General features: G+C 43.1%; 1 protein-coding gene across 3 annotated transcripts in view; it reads left to right on the top strand.

Annotated features, from left to right (window-relative positions):
* DCLK2 (doublecortin like kinase 2) overlaps positions 1-11,650 on the top strand; it is a 137,702-nt gene extending 126,052 nt beyond the window's left edge. For 2 of the 3 annotated variants that reach the window (XM_088448381.1, XM_088448390.1), the window contains 2 exons: positions 747-860; positions 9,185-11,650. In XM_088448381.1, the coding sequence (XP_088304507.1) occupies positions 747-860; positions 9,185-9,328 (258 nt within the window). In that variant the 3' untranslated portion in view covers positions 9,329-11,650. Of the gene's footprint in view, positions 1-746; positions 861-3,380; positions 3,472-9,184 lie in introns of all 3 variants that reach the window. The other variant, XR_015869896.1, reaches the window with a different exon arrangement.
* The last annotated feature ends 1,369 nt before the right edge of the window (positions 11,651-13,019 follow it).

The following is a 13,019-nucleotide window of genomic DNA, read 5'->3' as shown; positions in this document are numbered from 1 at the left end:
GCCACAGGGAACTACATGCTTGCAGAACGGTCTAGAGTATATAGAGGTTGCTGCAGACTGTCAGCTACTTCCCTGTCCCAGCATCCCTGCCTCCTCATGAGTGACTCACCCTTTCTTTTTGTGTACGATTTTATTCACTACTGATGCATAGATGATGCATAGATGTCATGCCGAATGTACGTTACCGTAAACCCATGAAGTGTACCATCTGCTTTCCAATTTTAGTTTGTCTATCCCTGGTCCTATTTAACCTTACTCCCTACCTTTGTGCTGTCACCTCTGTAGAGATGTGGCATATTATCAGAGGGATAAAAAAACCTTTGAAATAAAATGAGTACTTGTTTGTGGGTCCTTTTAAAGTATGTCAGAACTCAAATTAGATATATTTATATTGCTGCACTTATGAGAACTAGCCAATTAAGTATAAGGTAAATGTAGATGCATTACTTGCATAGAGATAACTGTCCCCCAAGTTATGCATGGAACACTTTTAATATTAAACATTTATTGCTGTACGGTGCCTCCTAAGGCTTAAATCTTCCAGTATTCTCCATGGCTGTTCAGGGATATGACAAAGAAAAGGGGAAACAAATCTAGTGACCTACAATAGATTTGTTTTTACATGTACTTACAGGCTCTTTTAAAATTTATAACTCTTCTGTTAAAATAGTTCTGGCATGTTTATTAGATGATGAAAGTCTTGGATGTCTGATGAATGTCTTGAAATATTCCTGTATCTTATTCAGGATGATGCATCACAGGGGAATAATATGCAGGTTGAAGTCACAGGTAAATTAAAACAGCATTTTAACTCTCTGCCCAAGGGGACGAACACCACTGCTGCAGCAACTGTGATCATGGTGAGTGCTGTTCATGCGTTACACTACTACATGCCTGTGCATTCATACACTGATTGTACGTGACACTGTGTTACTACTACGTGCCTGTGCATTCATACACTGATTGTACGTGACACTGTGTTACTACTACGTGCCTGTGCATTCATACACTGATTGTACGTGATACTGTGTTACTACTACATGCCTGTGCATTCATACACTGATTGTACGTGACACTGTGTTACTACTACGTGCCTGTGCATTCATACACTGATTGTACGTGACACTGTGTTACTACTACGTGCCTGTGCATTCATACACTGATTGTACGTGACACTGTGTTACTACTACGTGCCTGTGCATTCATACACTGATTGTACGTGACACTGTGTTACTACTACGTGCCTGTGCATTCATACACTGATTGTACGTGACACTGTGTTACTAATACGTGCCTGTGCATTCATACACTGATTGTACGTGACACTGTTACTACTACATGCCTGTGCATTCATACACTGATTGTACGTGACACTGTTACTACTACATGCCTGTGCATTCATACACTGATTGTACGTGACACTGTGTTACTACTACGTGCCTGTGCATTCATACACTGATTGTACGTGACACTGTGTTACTACTACGTGCCTGTGCATTCATACACTGATTGTACGTGACACTGTGTTACTACTACGTGCCTGTGCATTCATACACTGATTGTACGTGACACTGTGTTACTAATACGTGCCTGTGCATTCATACACTGATTGTACGTGACACTGTGTTACTACTACATGCCTGTGCATTCATACACTGATTGTACGTGACACTGTTACTACTACATGCCTGTGCATTCATACACTGATTGTACGTGACACTGTTACTACTACGTGCCTGTGCATTCATACACTGATTGTACGTGACACTGTGTTACTACTACGTGCCTGTGCATTCATACACTGATTGTACGTGACACTGTGTTACTACTACGTGCCTGTGCATTCATACACTGATTGTACGTGACACTGTTAGTACTACGTGCCTGTGCATTCATACACTGATTGTGTGTGACACTGTGTTACTACTACATGCCTGTGCATTCATACACTGATTGTACGTGACACTGTTACTACTACATGCCTGTGCATTCATACACTGATTGTACGTGACACTGTGTTACTACTACGTGCCTGTGCATTCATACACTGATTGTACGTGACACTGTGTTACTACTACATGCCTGTGCATTCATACACTGATTGTACGTGACACTGTGTTACAACTACGTGCCTGTGCATTCATACACTGATTGTACGTGACACTGTTACTACTACATGCCTGTGCATTCATACACTGATTGTACGTGACACTGTGTTACTACTACGTGCCTGTGCATTCATACACTGATTGTACGTGACACTGTTACTACTACGTGCCTGTGCATTCATACACTGATTGTACGTGACACTGTTACTACTACGTGCCTGTGCATTCATACACTGATTGTACGTGACACTGTGTTACTACTACGTGCCTGTCCATTCATACACTGATTGTACGTGACACTGTTACTACTACATGCCTGTGCATTCATACACTGATTGTACGTGACACTGTGTTACTACTACATGCCTGTGCATTCATACACTGATTGTACGTGACACTGTGTTACTACACAGCAGTGTGCACGGTTTGATCTGAATTTTTAAATCTAAAATAATTAGTTTTTATGTTTAACAGTAAATGCAAGTTGATCCTGTATGATACAGTAATTATAGTTGCTTTCATAAATATTTTCGTTTTAACTTCCTGTAATATAATGGAACGTAAAGCTACATTTGTCAGCTAGTTGAATGAGCGTGATGAAGGCTTTGTAAAGGACTAATTATGACTTTAAGTAGACATCCATTAGAATATCATGTTCCACAAGTAGGTGGTGCAGTGTGGTTGATGGGCAATAAAGACTTACCACTAAACTCCAGAATCCTGCTTCCCACAGCCCTCACTCCAGTTTAAAACCTAGAAAAGGGCAGCAAGTGTCATCCATGCAAATCAGCAAAGGTTTGAGTGTCACCACGGGAAATAGAGATTCCTCTGCGAGGCTTCTCAGTGAAGCCCTGCAAATTAGGTGGTGGTAGAAGTTTAAGGCCGGATACACATCAGAACCATCCGCTGGTGTACACACTCCACGATGCAGTGATACGACGGCACAATATACAATGACGTGCTACATTTAGCAAGATAGCATTGCACACAATATCTTCCGTTTGACCGTGCAGCTGGCCAACCAGAATATGTCATAAACGACCCGCCGGAGCGCGCAATTGACGGTACATGCTGAACGATTTTCATGATTTGTCTTTCCAATTTGCCTGGAAATGACAAATTGTGAAGATATCGTTGTAGTATGTACCCGGCCTTAGAGTGTAGAGGTCCTGCAGCCTCTGCTGCTGGGAAATTGTTTTTTTTTAATCTTAGAGTTGTTAAGTTGAGAAATCACTTCAGACTGTAAAATGCTGTCTACATTTCATTTCACAGTTTGAGTTTGACTTGTAACAAGGGACTTCTGACCTACATACAGTGTCTTGCATTATTTGGCCGGTGGAGATGAGAATGAAGCAGAGGCCTGGTATAAAGAGATATTGTATGCTGTAATAAAAGTTCTGCATGCTCACTTATCTTAGCTCATTCCTTTCACACTGCTCTTCACTTCTTGCTGGTGGAGGTGTTTAGACTGGCTTGCATCTCAGCATTCATGTCTCTGATAAGACTTCTACTAATCTTACAATGTTATTGAAAGGTTTAACTAGAGATTATGGATGTTGAACATATTTTTTATGACATAATTGCTTCTTTCAATGTTGAGTTCTAATCTGTAATTGTCAGTGCCCGTAGACTTGTTAGTGATGATTGGACTATTCACACAGAGTGAAATTGCTTCAGAATTCCTGCATATAGTCTCGTATATTAATCTGGGAATGAATGGAATGAATTTGAAGTGTGGCGTTAGTGTTTCCGTGTGTGTAAAGAAATGTGTTGGGCCGTTTGGAAATATGAAGCTTGTACTTGTAGTACATTATCCCTGTGTTTTGCCATTCCTGCGACAGCTATGCAATACAGTCCTGAAAAACAGCTCTCTTGGCGCGGCAGATCCTGTTATACTCCCTCGCTCAAGCATCTTTTTTGTGTCTTATTGCCCCAAAATGACATTGCGTCTAAGAGACTTCACAAGACTGCACTGATTAATTATTTGCAGCCTCCTGGTGCATTTTCGGGCAAAAAAGATGCTCGGCGCAGACTGAGTCGCATGGGAGCTGGCGGCTCACTCACACCAGACATCTCATGCAATGAGTATTAGGACTAGGTGTATGAAACTCATCTGTATGCGTAACAGGCAATATGCTGAACAGAGGTACAGCATGTATGTGCCAGGGGGTTTATTTACCAAGTGACAGATTGTAAAAGTTGGCACTTCCGTCCATAATTTAAAAGAGCAACACTTTGAACATAAAAAACCAGTGGATATTAAAAGTATTGCCTTTTTAAATTTTGGGCTTAAGCACACCCAGAAGCTTAGTGAAAAAAAAACACAGGTGTGGTACCCAGCTTTATACCAATTAGTACTTTAAGGATGACTCTAGGCATTAGACAGTCTGTCTGTTCCTGGACAGTGTTATTAATAAATAAGCCACATTGGCCATGTACAGGGGCGTATGTACCCATTGGCCAGGATGGCACTCGCCAGGGGCGCCAACCAAAGGGGGTGTGCCGTCCGTCAGTGCCACCAGTAGCCAAGGGGTGGACAAGTCCCTCGGCCCCACAAGTGTAGGGCAGACCGCAGTGAGAGCGGTCTGCCCTACACAGTTTGCAAACAGACAGCCGTCAGCGGCGGCTGTGTGTTTGTAATAGCAGCCAGCTAATGAGAATCAGACAGACTCTCATTAGCTGCTGCGTCGTCCGCGGAGGGAGCCGGCTCGAGCTCACTCATGAGCTCCGTGTTCCGGTTCCCCCCACAGCATGTGACGGGAGAGACGTCATACGTCATGACGTCTCTCCCATGCAGGAGAAGAGCGGGCCGAGACTCGGACAGCAGCGGTCGTGTCAGGAGCGGGGACCAGGTAAGTAGAATTTTTGTTTTGTTTTGTGTGTGTGTGTGTGGATAAGCCTGGCACTACGGGGGGGGGGGGCACTGAAATAGGGGGTGGCTGCTACTGGGGCACTTTATGGGGGGGGTGCCCGCTACTGTATTGGGGTGGCCACTACTGGGAGCACTGTATAGGGGTGGCCACTACTGGGAGCACTGTATAGGGGGTCTACAAATGGGGGCACTGTTTAGGGGGGCTACTACTGGGGGCAATGTATAGGGGGACTACTACTGAGGGCACTGTATAGGCCGGACTATTACTGGGTACTATTACTGGAGGCACTGTATAGGGGGGACTACTGCTGGGTACTATTACTGGGGGCACTGTATAGGGACCTACTACTGGGGTCTACTACTGTTGGCACTGTATAGGGGGGACTACTACTGGGGGCAATGCAGCATAGGGGGGATTACTACTGGGGGCACTGTATAGGGGGCTACTACTGGGGGCAGTGCAGCATAGGGGGGATTACTACTGGGGGATTACTACTGGGGGCACTGCATAAGGGGGGCGCCAGTACATTACATTGCCAGGGGCGCTTGGATCCCTAGATACACCCCTGGCCATGTATAATACAATTACATCCAATGTCTTCAACTATAAAAAGAAATCAAATGAGAATCTGATTTTCAGGCCATGGACCAATTGCAACTATTAAATAATGTGAATAGAGCAGCCACACTAATAATATTAATAGTATCAGCGAGAGGGCTTTTTAAAGCGGTGACTGATCGGCATCAGTACGTAGGTTGCACCTGGGGTGAAGCATCCACAAGATATAAGCCACCTGCCAGGAACATATGTATCCTTGTTGTGGTCTGCATGAGATGCATTTTTGTGAATTTTTCCCTTACTCAGTGGCGTGTCTATAATGAGTGCAGGGTGTGCGGTGCACACAGGCCCCTGGGTCCAGGGGGGCCCACACCGCATACCCTGCACCCATATTATCTAATACTTACCTCTCCGAGGACCCTCGTCGGGTGTCTCAGCCCTGCACAAAACACCGGAAAATGGCTGCCGCTGCCATTTTCTCTGTGTTTTGCGCATGCACAGTGAGGAAATCACCGAGAAAATGGCGGCAGCGCCATTTTCCCAGTGACCTGCCCATGCACAGTAGACTTTAGGCACAGACTAGTGCACAGAGTCTACTGCTGCTGCGGTCGCCGGTCAGCCGTCAGTCTGATGCCGGCCACCGGGGAGAGAGGAGGGGGCCCCAGATGGGGAATACACACTGGCCCCCACCTCTCTTAATATGCCTCTGCCCTTACTGTACATGGCCAATGCTTGCACACCCCTCCCTGATTAACTACTTATTGTACCTGGCACGGTCACACGCCAGCTGGGCTTTCATTGACACAGTCACATCCATGTCATCTTTGTCTGTCCCCCGGCTCTGAAAGAGGAAATCCATTCTGCATATGTGCAGAACGGATTTCCTCCTGCTCCCTGGGAGTGATCTTGCAGTTTGTGACCATCGATACAATTACAATAATGGCTTATGGAAGTGGTGTAGGGGAGCAAGTCACCCCCAGGAATATTTTATTTTTCCAAATAAAAAAATAAATTCTAAATTTAATTAAATGTAAAAAAGACCATTTCTGAGCAGTTTTGGGGTAAAATATTAGCCAGTTAAGGGGGTGAAACAGAGGTGGACGCAGGAAAGCCATCGGGCACAAGTGGCGATGGTTTCCTTCTGTGCATGCGTCCGAGCCACTCTGCCCAGGCATCCCGATGGTAACCACACAGAGACGCATATTGAAATTGCATCCAGATCCATGCAATTTTCATAGACATTTCTAGGTGGTAGCTAGGAATGGAGGTGGCAATGCCAGCGTGTTTGTGTCAGGGACTTCATTTCTGCCATTGGGCAGTGCAATGTCCTATGGTGGGCCAATAGTGCATCTTTGTACGCACATCAGCGGATTTGTGCCGCATCTGGTAGGTGTCTCAATAGGATGCCCATCGGCCACGGCATCAGAATAAAGATGCAGTAGCCGCTGCGACAAAAGACGCAGTCACTACTGCAATAGTGTCCACCTCTGAATCACTTAGTGTTAAGTTCAAAATGTGACTGACTCTACATATGAATAGATGCGCATGAATGTGTGTGACCAACTCTACATCAGCCTTCCTATGAGACTACATGTACATCAGATCATGATCCCAACAGCAACCTTATGCAGTTTGATTTGGTATTTTATGTACTAATCTATTGCAATAATTACAAATACAATTTATTTTATTATATTTATGTAAAATGTTACCAAATAATAAGAATTGCCATAGGAAGCTGTTTTACACATTCTCCTGACGGAATGGGTATGAAATACCGCTGGCCGCATGGCCGGCGGTTCGATTCCCGTCAGCGGCAGCTCGACATGAGCAGAGTTCGGAGCAGTGGAAGCCCGACAGCGCTGGAAATCCCGATCGTGGATAGGTGAGTATCTACTAACCTAACCCCCCTAACCCTAACCCTCCTTAGGGGTGCCTAACCCTAAGTTCCCCCCGAAGTGCCTAACCCTAATCCCCCCTCTAAGTGCCTAACCACCCCCTTCCCCGCTGCCTAAACCTAAGTCCCCCAGGGGGGTGCCTAACCCTAAGTTCCCCCCGGGGGTGCCTAACCCTAACCCTCCCTCCCCTTAGGGTTAGGCACCCCCCCCGGCAGGGTTAGGCTAAGTCCCCCCCGGGAGCCCTCAACCTAACCCCCCCCCCCCCCGCGCGGCTGTCCGCTCGCGGCGCCCGGCATCACTGCAATCGGGATGCCGGGCGCCGGTCTCCCGGCGTCGGGGAAATGCGGGCGTCTACATCTAGACGCCCGGCAGTTCACCCTTGCCGGGATATGACAGTCGGGAAGCCGGCTGCCGGTATTTAGGCAGTCGGCTTCCCGATTGCATACCCTCCTGACTGTCTCACCACCAACATGCTGCGGCATAACATGCCTATCTCAGCTCTGCAATATCCACTGTGATAGACTTGTTAGTGGTTCTATGTTGGCTGCAGCCAAGGCAAGCAATTACCAAGGGGCTTCCAGATGTAGAAGTATAGAGGATCTTCCAGCTCTCAGCAAAAATGCAAATGTGGTTGTTATGCATTTCTACAGAATAGGTTACTTGTGAATGGGAAAAACACTATATAGTAATGCAGTTTTGTTCTATAATACAGAATAATACCTCAGGGTGTACACACTGGCAGCAATCTGTAAAATGTTTATACAATGCTATTATTGTTCTGTTTTTATGTTGCTTGTAGTAAGTCTAGTTTCTATCCCTTGCTTCTTTCCTCCATGCCTCCTGTTTCCAAATGCCTGCCTTGCTTCCCTCTGCATAGCTCCAGGACAATGGTATGTACTAACAGCACCTGCAATGCTCTGTCTGCTGCACTGATAACCTGTCCCACTGGAGAGAGGAGATGTAATAGTGATCCTACAGATAAACTGAGACTATATCATCTGTTCAAAACAAGCATTCAAAATAATTCAATGAAATATTTAAAGCAAAACTATTTACTCTCAAATCATATTCTTAATTTTATTTAAACCTCTTAGATTAATGAGCGTAAATCAAGCCTGAGACAGAGCTCAAGTCATAAGCATTACAATGCCTGTGCCCCTTGTGGGGAAGGTGGGAGCTGCAGGCCACACTTGAATTTCTAGTCCTAGTGCAGATCCCTTTGTGCATATGGTTCTTCTAGGTCAAGTGACAGTGTTGGCACTTCTGCTAATATCATCCTTTGCATGGCACTTGAGTGACCATTATGTATTGCACAATGTTTTAGTTTTGTTCTAGTAGCTGTGATGTTTGCTTTAAACACTGTGTTGCATGCAGGTTTGCATCAGTCCTGTTAGTCAGTACAAGCCCTTCTAAGCAAGCTCCACTACAGTCATTCAGTAGCACCTGTTTCCATTCATTGTATATTGTTTTATTGTCATTTTGTAACACTTTAAAAAAATATGTATATAACATTTCAATGACATAAATGTACCTATATTTTATGTTAGGTCTCCTAAGAAAATATCTTCTAAGTTATGTTCACAAAAACACAGAGATCCTATCTGAAATCTATTCTCAGGCAAAGTAGCCACGAGAATATTGTGATCATTGCTACTTCTCCTTTTCTCTACTTGCATGCTTATAATCTTAGCGTGTGTTGTATTAGGGAAGCGTTAAATGTGTACCTAAAGATTGATTTCCCTTGCAGAACACAGCTCTTGATAAGGAGGGGCAGTTCTTCTGCAGTAAACGCTGTGATGAAAATTGCACCACTGACCTGGAGATAACCAGCACAGTGACTGCAAAGGCTGATGACCTTCACCTGGACTTGGGGTCTACAAAACTGCTGTGATGAATTGAAGCTAGCAGCAGAATGCTGTGTCTACCGGGCAGCAGGCCCAGCCATCATATGGATGACTGATGACCAAATTCAGTGGACCATGACCGCCCTTACGATGAAATGTATGCTTTTTTATTTCCGATACAAACTACTGGCTTCCTTTTACTGAGCCTTCTATCATTTTTCATTACATTCAATAAAGAATAAATTAGCGTTAGACTTGGACTTGACCATAACTTATTAGGACTGCATTTCCATTAGTTCTAATGAAACAAGATACTTTTCCATATTTCGTTTTATTAGTTAGAGTTGAAGCTACTGATCAAATGTCTACTGATTGTGTTAACACTACTAAGATATTCAACAGAGGATCTCTACAGCACATTTTAGAGTCAATGCTTTAAGTGGTAGCATTTATTTTTTAGGAGGGGGTTGGGTTGTTTTGTTTAAAAAAAAAAACCTTTAAGGAAACCTGTGAGTCTAGTTTGTTCTTTGTTTCTGTACTAATGCTACAATTGGCTTAGTTTCCCCATTCTGCAATATATCAGGAATCTATTGCTCAAGCACTTGTCAGGTGACATGAGTGAATGACAAGTGGCTATTTATTTGAAGACCTATCTTCTACTATTAACTGCCGTGTGAGCTCCGTGTTTGGCTCCTACAACCAATTATGTAAAATAATTTGCTAAGAGACTTCTTACAGGATGGAATGTAGAGTTTGCTGCATGTCAAACCAATCCAGAAACAATCCTTACAGTAATCTGGACAACACAACGTGCAAATAAACATAAAACCATAATTCTATATAAAATACTATTCAGTTTTTCGATGAACAGCAGGAATGTCCACTGACCATGTGCAACTATGGGGCTAATTTGTTTTACCATCCACAATCATGTTGGAACGGGGAATTTATACAGCTAAACATAACCAATTTATTCAATTGATTGAATAAAATGTATCAATTTATTTATTAATCAGTTTTCACTTCCTATTTAAAAGTTTGGGGTTTGTTACTGCTCATTCAAAAAGTGACAACAATCTACTTGCATCACTTCACAGACAACAGCTGGTGCATGCTTTGTGCTTTTATGCTGTTAAATGTATGGGGAAGTCCAATTAAAGGATTCACAGGAGAATGTTCCACAGTAAAGGTGATAATTTTTAGGATGGAGTCCCATCTAATTCTCTGCTGTGAAATTTTAATATTTCATGTAAACTGACTTATTCAATAAACATCTTTACCTCTCCAGCCATATAAATAATATACTATTTACAGTTGGTTAAATATACTGTGATCTCATGCTCCCTTTAATGATTGGCTGGAACACTTGAATGTATACATGGCAGTTTTTCTTCCATCATGTGACCTAATAGCATATCACAGTCCCTAGTGAAATGTGTATTGCACAGCAATGTGGACAATTAAACAGGTATTTCTGCAATGCACCAAAACATAAGTTGCGTGATGAACAAAATTGTCCATAATCTACATTTGATCAATTCAAGCACATCGATATCTTAGCCCCCATAAAAGCAGCTGTTACTGAGGTTTAGCTCTGTTTGGTAACGCAGAGCTTAAAAGATGTGTTTTCATACAAGGAGTTTCCAATACTTTACTGTGAAAGTATGTTGTACAATGTAATTGTCAGTAACAGCACCGGCTCCAACATACGGGCATTGCAAAACAACATCTGTCAAAGCCTAGAGAAAACTTTTATTGTATGAGCGACAACGCTTGTGAGCGCTACTGGCAATGTGGACAATGATGCGCAAAGCAACGCTTGTCAGAAAGTGTGTGTAAATCTCTACATGCCCATTCACTCACTTTCTTGGCTTACCTGTGTTAAAGCCTGGTAAATGTGCTTTAATAGCGCTCACTGAATGTGAATTATTAAGCCTTTATAGTCTACATTCCGAGAAGAGCTCCTGTTGCCTAACCAGAAAGAATTGGGGGAAATGCATCTAGAGATTACATATACATATATTTCCTTAGGAATGGCACTTCCAGGAAACTGAACGCCATAAAAATATGCTAAGCTTCATTTTATATGTATTTACAGCCAAACCCCATTCTAAGAGTAACTATACATAAAAACACAGAATTAGGGAGTGCAGTTCTGCCCGACTTTGCCTAAAGTCTGGAAATGAATGTCATAGTTTTTGTAGTTTTATTTTTCTCAGCATTGCACTTTTCATGTGCACGGATATATTTTCACATAGTATGACCCTTAATGTATTTGTTTCTAATTATTTTCTGATCATGTTTTAGATTCTCTTAATATATGGTTTTCATTTTGTACTAGAAGTGTTAAATATTTCCAATAAACACCCTCTTCATGGAAAACTGGCAGTGTTTTTACTTGCTGATTACTTTGTATAGGTTATTAGATTATTTGCCTGATGTGTCTGTTACTAGCGGTGATGGCCACTGCTGCATAAAAATATGAAAAATCCTTTCACTGTAAGCTGAGAACATCAAGAGAGACTTTACTTGGCAGTTATACCTTACCTGTCCACCATGGGGCTCTGGGCCTGATTCAGAGCCGGACGCTCTGACCAAAGCGCTCGCTCTGAATCAGGGCCCTCCTCCCTCAACTTGGAGCGGCCTCATGGACACTCGCATAGCTGTGGGTTACCACCCACAGCTATAGCGAGCGTCCATGATGATGGTCGCGATGGTCAAGACCATCGCGACCATCGGGCTTGCGACGAGACCCTGCGGTAGGGTCTCGGTGACCGCAAGCCCTGGAGTGTTTTTGGCTCTATCAGAGCCAAAATCACTCCCACTGACATCACTAGTGATGTCAGTGGGGCCGGACTCAGACGGTAGGCATTCCCATGGGAACGCCTCCGTCTGGCAGCCACGCCATCCTGCCAACCTCAGATAGACTGCGTCGTCCCGCTAGTCTATGTAAGTGGACTTTTCGCTCCCTAATTGAATACGGACCTTTAGTATATTATTACATTACATAAAAATATACTACTCTCCAAAGCTCTCTGCTGTGTATATACATTAGTTCTACATAACCATCATAAAATGAAACTGTTTTAATGACAGGTTCTAAATATTTGTTATTATATATTCAGTGTATTCTAACTTGATGACAACCATATTTCAAGAGACTGTTAATTACAGTCCCAACCATTAATTACAGTAAGGTAAGTTAAATTTCATTTCCAGACAAATGAGTATTCACCTTTTCAACCTTGTAAGAGCTACTGATCAGTCTTTTTCTTACATAAATTTATAACAGAATGCTTTATACAAGCTGTTCCATTGACTTGCACATGTGTCCTTGGGTGATTGTGTATTTTTAGAAACTACAGTAATATATATATATATATATATATATATATATATATATATATACACACACACACACAAATGCCCTGACTGACTCCTCAACATCCAGCCCAAACCTAGAAACATGAAAATCGGGAGGAATATGCCCTTCATGACGAAGGTACCACTAAGAAGGGATTTTTTGTAATTCGGCTCCTAAGGGGTTGAAAGGGACTAAACTGTTTCCTCTGTGTATTGTCCTGTCTGAATATGAACTGTGCTACAGCCACAATGATACAAACACCAAAGTGCTGCCAAACATCACTGGCAGTTGGTGTGGCTCCCCTTTTTTAATAGTGATGGAAGGGATTGTGTTACTACAGAGGTGAGGGAGGGGAATGTGTTATTCGCCTCCCT

The sequence above is a fragment of the Taudactylus pleione genome, unplaced genomic scaffold, assembly GCF_031769625.1.
Source record: "Taudactylus pleione unplaced genomic scaffold, aTauple2 ptg000021l, whole genome shotgun sequence".
NCBI lineage: Eukaryota > Metazoa > Chordata > Amphibia > Anura > Myobatrachidae > Taudactylus > Taudactylus pleione.
This window is presented reverse-complemented; position numbering and strand designations above follow the sequence as displayed.